The sequence below is a fragment of the Zalophus californianus genome, chromosome 14 (assembly GCF_009762305.2).
Source record: "Zalophus californianus isolate mZalCal1 chromosome 14, mZalCal1.pri.v2, whole genome shotgun sequence".
Classification (NCBI taxonomy): Eukaryota; Metazoa; Chordata; class Mammalia; order Carnivora; family Otariidae; genus Zalophus; species Zalophus californianus.
The window spans coordinates 29374915-29393123 of record NC_045608.1 but is presented as its reverse complement, the minus strand read 5'-3'; the positions used below and the strand labels follow the sequence as shown (position 1 = coordinate 29393123).

Here is an 18209-nt window from a genome sequence, read left to right as displayed (position 1 = left end):
GGACCCCTGAGGGGCGCTGACGACACATAACATATTTGTGCGTTTCAGTAAGCACAAAGTTCCGTAAGCGTGTAATTTCACCTAAGGAAATTTAGTTTTTGAATTTGCAACTTTAGTAAGTCAGGTATTAACTTTAAAAACGAAAGTAACTACAAATAACCTTTTTGCTCCTGCAGTGCCAATGCCCAGCCGGGCCTGGGAGGCGGGGGGCCTGCAGGACACTAAAGCTGCCCTCCAGCTCCCTGCAGACATTACCCTGCGAATACCACCGCGCCTGGCAGGTCACTCCGCACAGGCTTCCACAGCACTCATCCCGAGCCCCTCCCCCACCGGGGAGCACCGCACAGCTGGGGGGGCGGGGTGCCTACCTGCGCAGCGTGAAGCGAATTGTGTCCTCATTGTGGGAGGCCACCATTACTTTGGCCTTGGTGTTGTGCCTCAGCTCCTCCAGGACATAGTTGAGGCACCTGGGGGGAGTGCCACATAAGCCCCAACCTGCAGGGGCCACAGGCAGGCCCAGGGCCATCCAGCGAGCCCACTCCTCCCAAGCATGGCCACAGCAGTAGGACCACGGCTGCACTTGACATTCCTCAGCACCTCGCAGGTAAGAAAGAAAACATGAGCAGCACCCAGGGCTAGACATTCGACAGGGGACTAGCTGGGGCACGGTGCCCCCGGCACCCGTGACACGTACACCTTCGCTTCTGGGAAGGGGTCCACAAGGAAATCAAAGGCCTGGCGGGAGTGGGGGGCCTCCCCCGCACACGGTGTGAAGGTGCTACCATCTGGCAGCAAAGGTGCATGTCCTGGACCCAGCATTTTGGCTGCTAGGAATGTGCCACAACTGTGTCCCTGCCCGTGAGAACACGGGGACAAGGTGTGCTACAGGTCACTTGCGTCATGACGGGGATGGGCATGCTGCTAGCTGCTGGGTTGACACCGGGGGCCCGCACACCGACACGGGAGGATCCAGACGGGTGTTACATGGAAAAGCAAGAGCACGGGGCTGAATACACAATACCAAAGCTGACGCGGGTACACACATGGTATACTCAGAAGCTCTGGCAAAGTAGCAGGGTACTGCCGGGGAGAAAGCAGGAGCCAGGCAGACGCCAGGGGTCTGACCTCCTAGAGAAAAAGCACAGGTTCCGCCTGTCCCTGCTGCATGACAATGTTAGCAAGATAAACAGACCAAAAGCAGATGCAGAACAGCTGATGACCCCGGTGTGTAATATGAAAAGCAAATGGGCTGTATACAAGTCAGGAGGGCCACTCGGGGCATCTCCCTTGTCCTAAGTGTCAACAAGAGCTGGCTGGGGGGCCTGGGCCAGTTTGGTTTTATTCGGTAGGCTTTTCCGTCCTAAAAATGCACCTTAATAGTTTTTGGAAAGGGTAGAACAGCAGAGAGGATTCAAAAAATAAACAGTAAGTTAAAAGCAGAGGAGATAATCAGTTCTGGCCTCAAGTGTAAGTCTCACTCCTGCTCCCCCTTCAGATGGGCGTCTTGTGGGGTCAGTGCCAGCACCCCGGCCCTGTTTTCTCATTCCCTGCCCAGGAAGCCATGAGGCCCTGGGGGCCAAGGAGGGCTGGCGCACCTGTGGTACATGGCATTGGTGGCCTCATACGTAGGGTTAATGGGGTCCTCATAGCCAATCTCTGCGGCGCGGGTACGTTCCTGGGCCATATATGCACCCCGCACCAGCTTGGCCCCAAAGCACCAGCCCTCGCGGCGAGCCAGCTCCACGTCCAGGGTGACGTTGTCATAGGTGTCCTGTGGGACCGGGGCCAAAAGTTGATGATGACCAGGATGAGGCCCCCTCCAGCCTGTGTCCCCTGAGGCCCAGGTGCTCCCAGGGTATAGTCACCGTGGGACACCAGAGCCAGCAGCAGCCACCTGACCTGCGGGTGCTTAGGGGAGCTGGGAGACAAGTAGGGGTGAGGACGGCCCCTTGACCTCTTGTCTCTTAGAAATGGGGATTCTTCTGTGTAGCCTGGGACAACGCTGTTGGGGGACAGACGAGGTGCCAGAAGCCATGGTGCACTCCAGAGTCTCCCTGGGCTGACACGGAGGCAGGGGTGCTGCATGCTATGGGTACCTGCCTGGGCCCCTTTCCCCGCCCCCCCCCCGCCCCCGGAGCCTTGACACCCATCCCACACCAGTTTTCCAAATACCTGCCTGGTCCCAGAGCAGCCCAGCCCAGGTTCGTGCTCAGCAATCCCACCCTGAAGCACCCCGGACTCCCTGAGGTACATGCAAAATCCTGAGCAAGTCTTTTTGTGGGGAGGGAACCAGAAGCTGCCAGTCCCGTGAACCATCTGATCCGAAGGGACCCAAACTAAAAAAATGGCAGGAAAAACCAGTGACGCATGAGGCCATCAAAATGTGGGGATTAAGGCACATGAAGCAGACTGTAAAAAGGGCCCTTCACCTTCCTCCTACCCCTTCTACACCCCGTCTGGGATCTGAGGCCCAGAGAAGGGGCCGGTACAGAGCTGGGGACAGGGCCCTGGGCCTTTCTTCCTGCTCAGAGTCAGTCATGCTCAGGTAGAGGCCCCTCCCCAACACCAGCACGGGACTTAAGACGCAGGGCATCCACTCACCCGAGGGCCGGAAGGGAGACAGCAGGCGGGGACTGTACCTTGAGGTAGCACTGGTACGTGTTGAAGATGAGTGGCTTCCCCGTGTTGAACTTGCGCTGCATCTCCAGGGTCAGGCGGCTGATGGCCGGCTGGAAGTAGGTCTGCTCGGCGTCCACCATCAGCCGCACGCCCATCTCGGCGGCTTTCTAAGAGGTGCAGGGGTGGGACAGAGGGTTTGACTGGGGTCAGGTGAGACATGTGGCCCCCTCTCTGGGCACGTCGGAGGGTCCTCGACCTTGGCCAGGATGTCCATCCTTTGCAGCATCCTCGTCATCTGCAGCTCTTCCTCCTCAGTGAACCGTGACAGCAGAGGCTCCAGCTGTCCTGTCTGGGGCAGCACGCGGTCAGGCCGCAGCAGGGCTCTAAGCCCCCACCTCTCAAAGCCGCCACGTCCCCTGCCCAAGGGCACCCTCCTCCCCTCCGTGTGCAGGGCCTACCAATACCCAGTGCATGTCCCCAGGACCCGCAAGGCCACCTCATCCCCACCCCTTCCCCGTTTTTTAGCAAAGATCCAGTGCCCTGCCCTGAGGCCACCTGGTGACACAGCACCCCAGAACCTCGCTGCCAGCCAGCACCCTCTGACTCACAGGGCTAGCTGCTCCAGGTCAGGCCTGCACCCAAGGTATCTGCTCCCACAGCCTCCCAGGACCCTGGAAGGGGATCCCCCTTCTGCCCCCATGCAACGGTAAGGAAGTAACCCTTGACCCATCCAATCACCCGGAAGGGTTCAGCCCCTAGCAAGGAGAGGGCTTAGAGGGAGAATGGCAGTCGCAGGCAGACAGGGACAGCCTGCAGGAGACTGACAACACAGCAGCGGGGACAGAGGCGCCATCCCCAGGTGGTGGCCTTCGGGGAGCCAGCAGGTCAGCAGCAGGTACCTATCCTGGAGGCCCATAGGGCACTGGGCTCTCTGCTAGCACCACATGCCCGCTAACACCGCCCAGGGCACTCCCAGTGGGGCCTGGAGCATGCCCCTCTGTTGGCCCTCAGAGTCTCAGTTTGGGGGCTGGGCCCTTGGCCAGCTGGGCCTGGGTGCTTGTGGGAGGCACTGTTTGCGGGATGTTTTCCCAAGGTGCTTCTGCTGCTTTACATCCAGCTTGAGGGGTGGTTTCAAACAGAGAGCAAAGTCCTGGCACCTCCCACAGGCAGGACGGGCAGGGAAGGGGGCTCTCATTCCCTGGTGAGAATGAGAACACAGGTTGGCCTAGTGACTTGCTTTTCACACACACACAACCGGGCACAAGTGACGCCATGGAACATCTGAGGTGAGGCTGGAAAAGGTGACCATGCTTCCGCCCGGCTCTCGGGGGACACTCACCCTGGGAGCCCAGCCCCTGCATGGCAAGGAAGCCCTGCCCCACACACAGCCAGCATCCACCGCTGGCCGTGGGAGTGGGGCCCCTCCACAATAACCCCAGCTCCCACCACCCTCTGAGAACAACTGCAAGGGAAACCCTGAGCTAGAACCACTAGAACTGGTCAGTCCAGAACTGCAATGCAGGACAACAGGATTACTGCCGTTTCAAGCCACTGAGGTCTGGGACGACCCAGCATGCAAGGATAGAGGACGTGGGTCTCTGTCCCCCTCTATGGGGCACTCAGGGACCTGTCCTCTTCCTCTGGACCACAGGGGTGTTGTGTGGCCAGGAAGGACACTGGTCTCAGCCAGCTGTGTCCCCGGCCGCTGCCCCAGGATGAGGGACAGGGAGCATTTCCCTTAGCCTCACACCCCGATGCGACATGGGTGAGGGGTGGTCACCTGCATGTTAGGGACCACCAGGTGCTTGGAGAGCTCGGTCCTGCTGTCAATGAGGCTGCTCCAGTCCAGCAGGTCCAGGGTGCTGTGGGAGAAGCTGCATCAGCACAGGGGCACTAGGATCTGTCAGGGCGCCCAGTCCCCAAACCAGTCCATGCCTTAAAAGAGCACCCCAAGCCCAACCCCCACAAAACCCGCCACAGTGTTCAGTTTTAAAAGACAGATAAAATGTTAACATTGTCCTCTGTTTACAAAATGGAAACCAAAACCAGAACATTCTTGCACTGGGGTGGCAGCAGCTACACCAAGGTCACCATGGGCCATGTCAGGCTTGCGAAAGAGCCAAACCCAAACATGGGAGACCAGAAAGGAGGCAGACCCTGCATGTAAGGGGGACCGCTGCTACCCCCCGCCCAGGGGCCCTGGGGATCTCAGTCCCAGCTTCCAGACCCCTCAGGAAGAGGTGTGGGCCCCTGTAGGATCTCAGCTGCCCTGTCCCTCAGCCTGCCTGCCATGTGGGCCCCAGGGAGGGCTGAGTGTGGCACCCTTACTCTAGGACCCAAATAATTCTGTGAGCAGCCCTGCTGGTTTCAGGGGTACCCCTACGCAGCTATAGTCTGGACTAGCTCTGGGCTAGCTGCGGCCCCGGCCCCGTGGACTCCAGGCCTGCAACTCCTGCTGTGTCTCAGGGCAGAGGTCCCTCAGCACTGTCACCCCAGGCCCATGCTCTCCAGGAGGGCAACCAGGACTGGGAGAAGCCATTGGGGCTCTGCTGGAACCATGGCTGAATCAGGGCAGACACTTCAGAACTCCCAGCTCGGGGGCTACTCTTACCCAGACACGCCCAGGGTCTCCGCAGTAAACCAGTTCTCAATCTCCGTCCTGGAGGCGATGCCCATCTTTGCCACACTTTCCTTGAGAAGTAAGAAGCTGCCAGTCCCATGACCTGCCCCAGCCCTGGTCGCTAACATTCCCTGCCCCCCCCCCCCAATATCTGTGCTGTTTTGACTTTATTACACCATTAGTGCGAACAGGATACGGCTCTGGTTTGTGTTTCTGCCTCACAGACGGCTCTATACCTACCTGTCCCTGATGCCCCTCCCTGGACCCAAAGCTCTGCAGTACTCTGCCACCTGCAGGGCAAACCCTGCTCCTCAAACCCTCGCCCCCAGCAAGTCCTTCCCAGCAGACCCCAGCTGCTGCTGCGTGGGGGGGTGGAGGGACTACAGGCCTCTGGGAACCCACCGCAAACACTACCTGGCCAGGACTCCTCCCCAAGCCCCCACAGTACCCACCCACTCATACCCACCGGGCAAGGCTTCACACCTGTAGCACAGCCACCTCCAGCTTCGTATCCATGGCAGCCAGACCAGCCTTCCCTTGCTCTGCAGCCATTTGGTGGAAGAATCGTCTCCACTTGGTCAGCACATCTGAGAACTGCAGCTGCAAGTGCAGGCCTGAGCCACCCTCTCTGGCACACACCCAGTTTCCCGCCCCCAGGACCCCTGCAGAGCCCCTGGGCCCCCTCCCAGTTCCCTGTGTGCCCGGCTCCCAGCACCAACGTACCAGCACAGGAGCTTTCCCTTAATGCTCACAGCACCCCAAGTTCTCACAAACTCTGTACATGGAAGGTTCTGGCACTTACCAGAAACTGAGGTCTCCCCAGTGCAGTGAGCTTGATGGCTGAGAAGCCATCATCACTGGCTCCGCCTGTCAGAAGCCACAGGAAGAACCATTAGGGCTCCCGAGGGGGACGAGGACCAGGAGCCTGTGCCCAGAATCTGTGCCACCCAGGAGTTAGACACATCTCACCAGACATGTGATGGACTGTGAGTGGCTGGCATGGCCCCTCTTCCTACCAATTACCTACAGCGACACAGTCCTGGGTCTCCCTTCCAGATGGGCCCCAAGACCACCACAGAGTGGCACCAGCAGATCTCTCCTCCCTTCCCCACCCGGCCCTAGCATGGCACCGCGCTTCCTGGACAGGCCTTCCGCTCCCCAGCATGCCTGCCTTACTCTCCCTGGAAGCAGCCCTAGTGGCAGCTCGGCTATCTCAGGCTGAGGTGGATGCCACCAGGGGCCCCTGCCAGCCACCCAGCCCCCCCACCCTCCCCCCTGCCCTTGAACAAGAGGGGAGAGCCCACCAAGGAGCCACATATCCTGGGCTGGCTGGCTAACCTCTTATGGGCAGGACAATGTTCCTACTGAGCCCATAAATACACATGTGCACCCCACCTCGGAGGCAGGAACAGGCAACTTGGCAGGGTTTATTAGCCACGTGGATCCAGGAAGCCGGTGGGCAAAGGAGCCAGCCCATTCTGTCCCTGCCCCATGTCCTCTCCCATGCCACCAGCACCCCAGGCTGCCCATGGTGGGGGGGGAGGGGGCGGGCAGGGGAAGGGTTCACAGAACACAGAAACACCCAGCAGAACAGAGGGTGGAACACAGCAGGTGCTCAACCACACTCGCCTCTCTCCTCCCTTCCAGAAACCCACGACCCGTCTTCACTTCCGTGACCTTCGCTTCTGGCAGAGCAGGCACAGAGGCAAGGAGGCGGCCCTGCTCTGGACCCACATGGCCAAGTCTCTGCCTGACCACTGGCATCTCCCCAGCACTGCTCTCAGAAGGCTGCTTCCGAGCACCACTCACTCCCACCCCTCCCAGTGTGCAGAAGGTAGAGCCCACGAATGGAAGGGTTGCGGGGCCACGCAGTGGGGCTGTGCTGTGGCTGGGGAGGCCCCCCCCCCCGACTCGCCTCCTTTGGTGAGCGCTCCACCCAGAGGCCAGGTGTGGAGGAGTTCTCCATGGCACCAGCTCCTGGAACAGCGAAGCCATTGCCAAACCCAAGTGCCACGTGTGGCTAGGCTCAAGCCCCTGACCTGGATGGAAGGCTGCTCAGCCCACTGACATCTGGGCACTCGTATCCGGGAAGAGGCAGGAGGCGCTGGGCTCCTTGGGCAGGGCTGGACTCAGGCATGACCCCCAGTATGACCTGAGCCCAGCCGATGGGCTTCCCCAGTGTCACCCACAGTCATCCTCATGACTGTCCGGGCCACCTGGAGAGAAGCCCCAGGCGAGTGCTCCAGCCTGGCCTCGCTTTCACCCATCAGCATCTCCACACGTAGGTGTCGGCCCTCCCTGGCAGGTGCACAGCCAGCAAAGTGCGGGGCCCCACCTGCAGCCTCAATGCAGCGCAAGAATGTCTCCATGTGGCTGTCACACTTGGCTTCATTGGCATAGAAGTAGGTTCGGGCACTGATGACACCATCCCTGCGGTCTCCAAAGGCCCGGTGGGCCTGGTACTGCTTCTCCCTCTTACTCGTACCTGGAGGGGCAGGTACACGGCCTGAGCACAGAGAGGCTGTGTGCTGTGCTCTGGCTCCCACCCAGCTCTGGGCAAACACAGGGTTTCCCCGGCATCCGGCAAGGCCTGCTGATGGCCCACAGCCCCCTGCCCTCGGCACTGGCTCCTTGGCGGCCACGGCCTCCCTGCACTGTGTTGCCCACCACTCCCGGCTCCTACACTCACTGTTCCTTCTCCCTGGCTGAGCCCTAGTCACATGGCAAACCCGGCCACAGGGTTTGCTGCTGAGGGCCAAGGGGGCCAGGACCCCCGGGGGCATCCCGAGGGTGGGGGCAGACTTGGAGCAATGGCCTGGGCGCACACAGGGAGGAGCCGTGGCCCCAAGTCTCGCCTGTGCCCTTGAACCAAGGTCTCCCGAGGAGGGGTTGGGGGTGAGGGAGGGGACAGGCTGAGAGAGTATTTGTTCCTGAACAGCCTTCTCTTACTCACCACTGCCCTCCCTCTCTACAGCGGACGTACAGGACCTGTGCGAGGGAAGAAGAGGGTGAGGGTCGGTCACGCCACCTCAGGGTGCAAGTGACAAGCATGGGTTCCCTTTGAGCAGGCAGAGGTGAGAGGAAGCCAGAGGCTGAGCCCTGAACCTGACCTGACAAGGAGGGCTCTGTAGAAGGGCAGGTAAGAGTGACTCATGTGCCCCACCTCTCTCCTCACCCACCCACCCCAGGCCTGCAGGGTCACCTCCCCTGAGCTGGGTGGGGCAGCAGCCTCACAGACCGGCCTGGCCCACAGGCTCTACACCCTGGAGAAGCCTCAGGTTCCCTACAGGTAGGTGAGGAGTGAGTAAAACTAGCGGACAGCCCAAGGCACGGAATAGGTGCTTGAAGAAAGCTAGCTATGGGGGCATTCCCTTCTGAAGGAAAGACAGAGCCTCGGGGCCAGTCAGGGCTGATAAGGAATGGACCGGGCAACAGCCAGTGCACAAAACTCCCGAAGTTGCTCTGCTCTATGCACCCCCTACATCCAGGCCCCTCCAACTGCCAGGAGCCCCAGGCCGGGCTCTGGGCTCCTGCCGAGGCGCACGGCTGGCCCCACCTTCAGCCACTGCCTGCCAGCCCCCTGCCTCCTTCTTGCCCCTTCGGTGTGTCTTCCAAGCAACAGCCAGAATTTTTCTTTTAAAACCAAGTCCTCCCATCATACCCGAATAACACCCCCAGTCCTCATGAGGACAGGAAAGTGAGGCCAGCCTGAGACCATGGTTGCTTCTGCCCCCACTCAGGCTCAGCCCAGCCACCCTGGCCTTGCACTTGAGACAGAGGTAGAGGTAACTGCACCTGCAGTGGTCTCAAGCCGAGGCAGAGGGCCAAGGCAGCTTTTGACCTCCCTGCTCCTACAGCAAGTCAGGGGCCGCTGGCCACCCTCCAGGGAGCCCTCCCTTGGGACCCTGGCTCTTGTGTGACCCCAGGGCCCATATCTGGCAACTCTGAGCCAGGATGCCCAGGTCAGGACCCAGGAGTCCCAGTAGCTGGGCCAGCCCACAGAGCCTGGGGGCTCCACATCCTGCTTACACAGCCCACAAGGCCCCAGCCTGGGGACAGGGGCCACTTCAGGGCAACTCGACACGTGTGCTTGATATACAAAAGAGGGTAAGGTGTCACCGTGTGACAGTATCTGACTCTGTAACATGAGGGAGGGGTCGGCCCCACGCAACAACATCCCCACTGGGAACAAGGAGCCCCTGTAAGACCAGCCCCAGGCTGTGACCCAGGTACAACCAGGCAAAAGCACGACTCGGGCCCCACCATCTACACTGAGGCATGGGTCTGTCAGCAAGGATGGTGGCTGCTGGGGACTCGGGCCTGCTTTGGAACCACACAGCCCATGGCTCAGAGAAACAGGAGTATTCCTCTCCAAGGTTCCTGCCTTTTAGGCAGGCCGCATTCCGTTCACATGGGAAACCATTATCGAAAAGGCCCCCAGTGGCCCAGCACCATGTAAGGTTCCTGCTCAACACTTCCACAGCGGGCCTACCCACCGTCCAAGCCCCAGCCAGGCTCCAAAGGCACAGGGGAGCACGGGCCACTCGCTTCCTCACTGCCAGCAGGCCCAGCACTGAAAAGCAGAGACTGCAGCTGTCTCCATCGGTGAGGTCCCTGACCGGACGGCAAGTCCTTTAGCAATGATGGAGCAGAGGAACCGGGCTGGCGGCACTGCCGTGTGGTCAGGGCACAGAGGCCTGTCTCCGGGCAGACAGCACCAGCAAGGATCAGGGTCACACTCCCAACCAGGCCCGGCGGGTGGGTCATGAGAAGACCAAGATGGCAGCGGCCAGGCGCAGTGGAGGGGAGGAGGGTCATGTCACCAGTGGGGAGAGGAAGTACCCTGGGCACACACACACACACTTGCAAAGCCCAGGATGTGGAAGAGGGAAGAGAGTGCGCCCAGGGGCAGAGGGCAGAGGAAGGGGAACACTGGAACACCAGAGGCCCAGGGGAGAGGCGGCAGGAAGGCCCCAACCATCCCCTTGGCCGCCTCCAAGCTCAGCTCGCTGCACTGGGGGATTTGTTGGCTGGCTGCCTTTTAGCAAAAAGTAGAAAGTGAGGAGAGCCCTCACTGGCTCTCTCCTGGGGAAATGCAGGTGGCAAGAGGGAGTGATGTGCAGAGAAGTCCAATGGAGCTCATGCCCATCTGCACACCTACCTCCAGGCAGCACCCAAGTCCTCTGCTCACTTTGCACCACCAGTCCCAGAAGAGCTGCCACCCTGGGGCTCTACCTCCAGCCAGCCCTGGGTCTGCATAGCCAAGACAGACACACCTGCCATCCACACTGTCCCTGGGTGTCCTCATCACAGCCAGTCATCAGGAGATACCCTAGCCCCTTATCCCCACAGCTCTCAGCCTGCTGGGGAGATCCTGTGGGGCTCCTCTCCTAGAGCCAGGGCCCCAGCCTCTGCCTTCTACCAGGTGTTCTGGGAAACACCATCCCACCCCAGCCCTAGATGGCTACACTCTCCCTCCAGCACCTACACTCTCCCACCTCCTGCTTCCTACCCCAGGGAACCCTTCCTGGGCCCCCTACTCAGACCCTTGGGAGGCCTGCTGGGCATCCTGTGCATTCAGACAACCTCCATCCTTTCTGTGCCTCACATGGTTATGCCCAGGGCAGGCCCGGCACCACCTGTACCCTCCCTTCCCCAACTCCTGTGGCCTTAATTTGGGGTAGTGGCCTCTGTATCACTCCCCAGAGCAGGGTCTATTGGCCTCATGACAAGATTAGCGAGACAGACCTCTGCCCCCCGGCCCCCAGGACACAGAAGCAGTTCTCTGCATGGGGGCTATGTGGATGGGGGCTGCATGGTTTGGAGCCACTCCTGACCAAGAACACCCAGTAAGCCAAGCAGGCAATTTGACAGTATAGATGTTCTGCCCCCTCAGCCCAGGCCTCTCCAAAGGCACTGGGCCACCTGGCAGCAGAGCCAGGCATGAGTCTTTGACACCTGCCACTGACACTGGATGGTGGTCACCATGTTAGGATGGGAGGGACCAACACTCACGTCCCAAAGCCCACCAAGCAGGGCTCCTTACAGCATCGGGGGCGCAAACATCAGGGTGGCCCTGGGGCACAGGCGCCTTGGCTTCACGACAGGGCAAGTCCGGCCCACCTCCCAATGCTCCCCCTGCAGAAGAGGCAGGAAGCCAGCCAGATCACCCTGGGAAGGGAGTCTTCCTACCAGAGGAAGAAAATGCCATTGTGAAACCACTCAGCCCTCAACGGAGAAACACAGCAGGGACACAGAGCTCATTAGTCATTCAACAGGCAGCCCCACTGAAGAAGCCCCACGAGGAATACACAGAGGGGTGCCAAACTGGAGAACCCCGCCTTTAAGACAGCAAATGGCTAGGCAGGGGCTGGGTTCCCCAGGCCAATCCGCTGCCGCTGTTGCTGCTTGGCTTGGACATTCCGTTCCCAGGGCAGGAGCCTCATGTGATGCCTTTCTCCTTCCTCCCCTCCTCTCTTGTCCCCAGGCCAGAGCAATCACCCCAGCCTGAGACAGGACAGGTTACTCAGCAGGCTTGTCCCAAGCCTCACGTGGTCAGGCACAGCTGCCGTCAGAACTAAGGGTCCCAAAGGCACGCAAAGGCCTGACATGGAGGGGTGCAGGTACCAGCATAAGAACCGGGCATTTTGCAAAGAAAGGGCTGGTCTTGCCTGGGTCTCCTGTGCGGCCACCTCCCCAGGAAAGCAAAGGGTGGCCTCGTTCTCTAATTTTGTTCTGTGGCCCAGAAGGGTGGGTCAGGGAGGTACCCATCTGTCCCTAGGCTCACTGCCCAGAGAACAGGTCCTGCAGCAAGTTGATGACCTCCGGAGGAGGCCCTAGGCCAGCCTGCCACACTGCTCCTGGCTGCCATTCCCTTCTGGGACCCCTGGCTAGGCACCAGGCCTAGCAGGCTCCACACTCACCAGGCAGAGCCCCCCTGCTGATTAGAAAACCCTCCCAGGAGGGGCACCTGGGTGGCTCAGTTGGTTAAGCACCTACCTTCGGCTCAGGTCATGATCTCAGGGTCCTGGGATCGAGCCCCACATTGGGCTCCCTGCGCAGCGGGGAGTCTTGTTTCTCCCTCTCCTTCTGTGCCCCCCCCCTCCCCGGCTCATGCTCTCTTTCTCTAATAAATAAATAAAGCCTTTAAAAAGGCGGCAGGGGGGCGCCTGGGTGGCTCAGTTGGTTAAGCACCTGCCTTCGGCTCAGGTCATGGTCCCAGGGTCCTGGGATCAAGCCCCGCATCAGGCTCCCTGCTCAGCAGGAAGCCTGCTTCTCCCTCTCCCACTCCCCCTGCTTGTGTTCCCTCTCTTGCTGTGTCTCTCTCTGTCAAATAAATTAATTAATTTAAAAATAAAAATACATTAAAAAAGAAGAGAAACAAAAATTTAGAAAATTAAACGAACTTTTAAAAAACAAAAAAAGAAAGAAAAGAAAACCCTCCCAGGAGCTAGGCAAGGGTTAGGCAGTGGGCCCCTGTCCAGCAGGTTAGCAATCCCTCTGAAGAGATGCTTTAGCACATCAGGAAGCCACAGCACCTCAAACACCAGGGTCAGCAAACATCTTTCGTAAATGCTCGGGTAGCATCTATCTTCAGCCTTGTGGGCCATATGGCACCTGCCACAGCTACTCAACTCTGCCCCTCTAGGGCAAAAGTGATTTGAATTTCATATACTTTTCACATGTCACAAAATATTATTCTTGTTTTGTTTCAACCATTTAAAAAAAGTATCAACCAATCTCAGTTTGCAAACCATGCAAAACTAGGCAGGTGGGCCACACTGGGCTGTGGACTGTAGTTTGCCGTCCCCAATCCCTGCCCCTCCTCCAGCCTTGTGCACACAAGGCCTTTTGTGAAAGCCCAGAGCCGTCATTCTCACAGAATAAAACTGCAAGAACCCCAGGCAGAACCCAGGAGGGTCGCTGGTAAGCAGGCTGACCAAGCGCTCCTAGCCTTGGGGGGCCTCCTCCCAGCCCAGCCCCAGCTGGCCCCAAGACGCTCTGAGGTGGCAACCAGATGCCCAGGTGGGCCTTACTCCATCTCCTTGCGCTCAGCCTCCTCGGGGCTCAGGTCCTCCTCCACCCCGTAGTCCAGGATGGAGCCCACTCCGAATGCCCTGTTGTGCCGGATCAGGGGCCGGATGGACTCCTGGTCCTCGCCAGCCACAAACTGCCCGTAGAAGGTCATCTTCATCAGCTTTTCGAACAGCCTTTGCCCCAGAAGTCTCCTGGTGAGATGGAGCAGCTGAAAGGCAGAAGGAAGGGGCTGTCCTGGCTGCCCGGCCTCCCGTCCCCAGCAGGACACCCTTGTTCCCCTGCCCCCTTCGCTCCAACCATAAAGCCTTGACACACTCTCCCCAGGGCCAAACTTGACTCCTGGCCGTGGTTTAACAGTGGACACCACCGGCAGCAGCTTGCTTCTCAGCCTGTAGCTACTGTCAATCCACTCCTCATGAAGGGCAGAGATCCCAGTGCCCGCCCCCCCGCCCCCGCCAACAGCCACTCACCTCCCTGCCCTGCACACTCACAGGTGACCCCAGCGGCACACAGTGGGTGCCCGACCATCACTCGATGGATAAAGAAATGAAAAGCAGGTCTCTCTGGGAATAGCAGCAGGTGCGTTCACCATAACATTCTCTGTGTCCACACCTCAGTGGGTTATGCCGCCTAGGAGGAGGATTTGGTATAACTTTCTAGCAGGCGAGCACCCAGATTTCTCAATGTTTTGTTCACTGCTTATTCCAAGTCCCTCAAACAGTGCCTGGCAAGGGGCCGGCCCTCCAGTGGCTGCTGAGCAGATGAACACATGCTAAATTCAGAAGGAGTCTAACTTAAGCTGGAGCAAGCCTTAGGCTAACAATAAGCCAAGTGAGCATCTACAGAGTCTGTCAGATGAGAGCCCATTGTGGGACCAGTGGGGACTCAGTACTGTCATCCAGGGCCACAGCAGACCCACAGCTCGAGTGGATGTGTCCCGGAGGAAGACAGCTGCCCATAAACCACTCAGCTTTCTCCTCCAATCACATTTTGCCACATCCCCAATTTCTGCCATCATTCATTCCAAGTCCTGAGCCACTGCTTTGTGCCCAGTACAATTCTAGGCTAAACAAAACTGATAAGGAGCTTACATCCTAGCAGGGGAGAGAGCAAGGCACCTCCACAAAGTGATTCAGAACAGGGGTGAGGGAGTGATGGGTGGGAGATGTTTGCTAACTTAGATCCGGGGGGGAGGTGGCTTGCCAAGTCATGGAGGTGGCACGGAGTCCCTGCAGTGCGACAGTCAGGGCAGGAAGGAATGAGGACAGTGGAGTCCCCTGAGGCTAGAAGGGAGGGCTGCTGGGAGGGCACATCTGCCACCTGTCTGGGAATTCCTGTGTGTCCACTGTCCCGCACACTTAGCTCCAAGACAGAAAAAGCCTGAGGTCTGTCAAACCCAATGGATAAGGGCCCCTTTTGTGAGGAACATCTCTTGGGATCAGGGCTGCAGGGAACAATCTCTAGTCTAAGCAGAAGTATGAGCAAATCAAACACCTTCATCCCCAAACCAATCCTGAGCAGCCCCACACTGGCCGGAAGGGAGACATAAGGGAGACATACCTAGACTCACAGGTTGGTGCTTGATGAGGGTGCCGCGGGGCATCCAGAGGACAAGGGTCTCCGGGCCATCCCCTCTGCCTTGCCACAGCCTCTCTGCAACACCTGGCTTCACTGCATCTCATTGTTTTTATAAAGAGGATGAGAAACGGAAAATGGAAGCCCGATGAGGGAGAACGGGGCAGGCTGCCTTGGCCCCACACAGCCAGGGCCAGCAGATTCTGGTCAGGGGATCCGTGGGCCAGAGCGGCCTTGCCAGAGAAAACGCCAGGTCTTGATTAGATCAGAGATCACCCCAGTGGTAGGTGGGGCAGAATCGGACACCTAAAAACCATCATCTGGCTCTGGAAAACCCCTGACATCCAACGGGTCAGCTCTGAGAACTGTCAGGAACCACTGCGTGTGGAAAGGGGCCAGCCATCTACTCTCGGGCCAGCAAATTTTCCTGCCCAGGGCCACATGGTAAATAACGTTGGCTGTATGGGCCACGTGGTCACAGTCGTAACTACTCAACCCTGCACGTGAAGCACAGAAGTAGCCACAGTCAATGTTAATCAAAGAAACAGGAGCAAGGCAGATGTGGAATTTGGCCCAGGGGAGCCCTGGGCTGGTAACCTCCCACACAGCCTGCACTTCGCACTGACCAGCTCCCCAAGGGGAGGCGGGGCTCAGAGGGAAGGGCAGGCAAGGCCACCCGGGTCACTGAGCTGGTCACTCACCCTCTCACTCTGGCAAAAGGAAGCCAGCCCATCAGAGAGGGCTATGGAAGCACATGGGGCAGGGCTGGCAATTCTAAAGCTAACTCCAGAGCAAAGCCACCCCTTGAAAAATATCCTGGCGTCAGGTGTATCCCTGGGTAGCACGACCTAAGATGAAGGCAGCCCCCACTCTTCTCCAGGTGGGGGCATCCTTCATGGGTTTAGAAACTTGCCCCACGAACACATGTACTTGTTTTCACTGTAAAAGACTCAAACAGACGTGTACAGAGCAAGGAGGGGTAAAGCCAGTTCTCTCTCCTCCCTGTCCCCCAAGGCCACCATCACCATCCATCCTCTCCCCTTCCTCTTCTGTTACCCCCTTCTGCACTGGCCGACACCCAAGCACAGAGCCTCTGTCATGGAAGACCTGAGTTTTCTAAACCCTTATCTTCTGTCAAGGAAGGGACCCTACTGGGTCCCAAACCAATGCAGCAGCTCAAACAGGGTTCCTTCAGGCTGACACTCCCTGGGAACAGATTTGAGGATCCCCAACTGCCCCTGCAAGTGCTGCACAGACCCGCACTGCTCAGCAGGAGGACTTTCCACCCCAGGCCAGAGGACAAGGTAAGTACTGGTTCTGGTGAGCAGCCCACAACCCTGCAGCCAGGCCTCTGCCCCATTTCCCCATTTCCTCCAGTGCCACGCACCGCGGCCACTGACACCAGTATGACCACTAGCAATGTTGTGGTGGAAAAGGTCCCACAGGGGGCACACAGAGCACCGTTAGTGGGCTCTCCGAAGGCGTCCTCAGGGCACAGGTAGGACAGGAGGGAAGGCTGGGAGGAGCCTCCACCCACAGTGGTCCCTGCACTCCAGCACTCGCTGGCACTTGGACAGTGGTCACCCACAGTACCCGATCGTCTCCAGCTCTGCTGGCTTCTCCTCTGGCTTCGATCCCAATGAAGACAGCTCGGTGCTGAGATGGGAGAAATACGGCCTGGCTGGCTCCAAGCCTTCACTCCCTCCCTTCCAGCCACACGGCGGTAGGCGGGGCTCCTGAACCACTCCTGCCCCAGACACCCCAGTCCCACCCAGCAGTCCCATCATGCCCCAACTGCAGGAGCCAGGTCCCTGTCCTTGCCCTTCACAGAGACCTCAGGGCCAGCCATTCCCTCCCCTAGTCGTTCTCGCCCCCCCGCCCCCAGCTGCCTCCTCCCTCCTGACCACTGCACCTCCAGACCTTGCTGCTCCTTTCAGGCTGCCCCTCAGACGTTGGTGCTCCCCAAAGGGTTCTCATCACCTTCACCCCCCACCAGGTTCCTGGACCCCTGAGTGTCACTTTCCATCCTCCTCTCCAGTTGGCCTGGGCACTCCACAGCCACAAATTTGCCACAGAGCATCCACGTCTATCACAAACACAGATGGCTTCCCAGAAGCCTCCACATCTCCAGTTCGGCCCCTTCCTCCTCTGCATTCCCCTCCCACCGTCAGTCCCAGGCTGCATCTGAGTAAAACTTCTGGAGACCCAGTCCAACACTCCACTGGCCTCACAGATCCCTCAGACCCCTCCAGACTCTGACTCTGTGGCCTGTACCCTCACCTCCCACCCACCGTGGTTTTACCTTCACCTAAGCCTAAAGTGTGGCTTGGTGCTCTTCTTTGGTCCAGCCTCCCCAGCCTCCTTCAGGGGCCAAGGAAGGCAGTACCATACACTCAGCACAGTCTCACTTGAGAATTCGCCACCACCCACATGAAGAGCCTTCCAGACCCTTAGCACCAAGAACTGCACCCTTGCAAACTGTTCCCAGGATCACCTTGAAAAACTGTCTTTTCCATACGTCCAGGCTGACAGTGGCTGAGACGGTGCTTTTTACTTCCCCAAAGCACTCACACTTTTCACAAGTTACTCTACTGAAGTAATAAAAGTAGTTCAAGTAGCTTCCCATTTTCCCCAACACTGAGCAGAACGGCTCTGTCTAGTCACATCTTCTGAGAACTCTGAGTTCCCAGGCCATGAGTCCTTCAATACCACTAAGACTTCCGTTTGGGCAACATGGAAGACACTCCATTTCAATTTCAGGTGGCAACTTTGCATTACTGCAAGCAGCACATAGCTTAAAAATTCAGAAACTGGTCTTTGTTTTTAGTTAGTAGTAACTGGGATACAGGAAAATTCACGAGGCCCAAAAGGGAATGCAGGAAACACCTCCCTTCCTGACTTCACGGCTACCAGCGATGCTCAAGGGGCTCCCGCTCTACAGTAAAATTTCATGAAGGTTCCCGGGAACACACAGAGGACCCGGCGCGTGGCCCTGCTTGCGCGCCGCGATGCGCACCTACCCACCTGCCCGCCCACCCACCTGCCCACCCGCGCACCTGCTCGTGGTGCGCCAGCAGCGCGGGAGAGGCGCACAGGCGCAGCACCAGCAAGCTGCGCACCAGTTCCCAGCTGCGCCGGCTGCGGTACGCCTCTTGAGTGTTGCCGAAGTCCACGACGGGCACCGGCGGCCGCGCGGCCTCGGCGGCCCCACATCCTGGCACGGCCTCCCGGCCTGCGGCAGTCTGCTCCCGAGCCGCCGGCGCGGTGGACAGCGGGGCGAAGCGGAGAGTGCCGGTGCACAACACAGAAACGATGCGCCTCAGAGCCATGGCGGGGCGTCCGCACGCTCGGCCGCTGC

At 58.9% G+C, this 18209-nt stretch overlaps 1 protein-coding gene across 5 annotated transcripts in view; it reads right to left on the bottom strand.

Moving 5' to 3' along the window:
• LOC113912451 (proline dehydrogenase 1, mitochondrial) overlaps positions 1-18209 on the bottom strand; it is a 22811-nt gene extending 4602 nt beyond the window's left edge. Inside the window, exons 1-13 of one of the 5 annotated variants that reach the window (XM_027575526.1) lie at positions 17908-18007; positions 13747-13906; positions 13276-13484; positions 8193-8227; positions 7575-7724; positions 6042-6106; positions 5723-5839; positions 5231-5310; positions 4400-4481; positions 2876-2968; positions 2640-2786; positions 1596-1771; positions 369-467 (exon numbers count right to left, since the gene is read on the bottom strand). In XM_027575526.1, coding sequence (XP_027431327.1) covers positions 369-467; positions 1596-1771; positions 2640-2786; positions 2876-2968; positions 4400-4481; positions 5231-5310; positions 5723-5839; positions 6042-6106; positions 7575-7724; positions 8193-8227; positions 13276-13433 — 1202 coding nt within the window. In that variant the 5' untranslated portion in view covers positions 13434-13484; positions 13747-13906; positions 17908-18007. Of the gene's footprint in view, positions 1-368; positions 1772-2639; positions 2787-2875; positions 2969-4399; positions 4482-5230; positions 5311-5722; positions 5840-6041; positions 6107-7574; positions 7725-8192; positions 8228-13275; positions 13485-13746; positions 13907-17907 lie in introns of all 5 variants that reach the window. The other 4 variants (XM_027575523.1, XR_003516832.2, XM_027575524.1 and 1 more) reach the window with 4 other exon arrangements.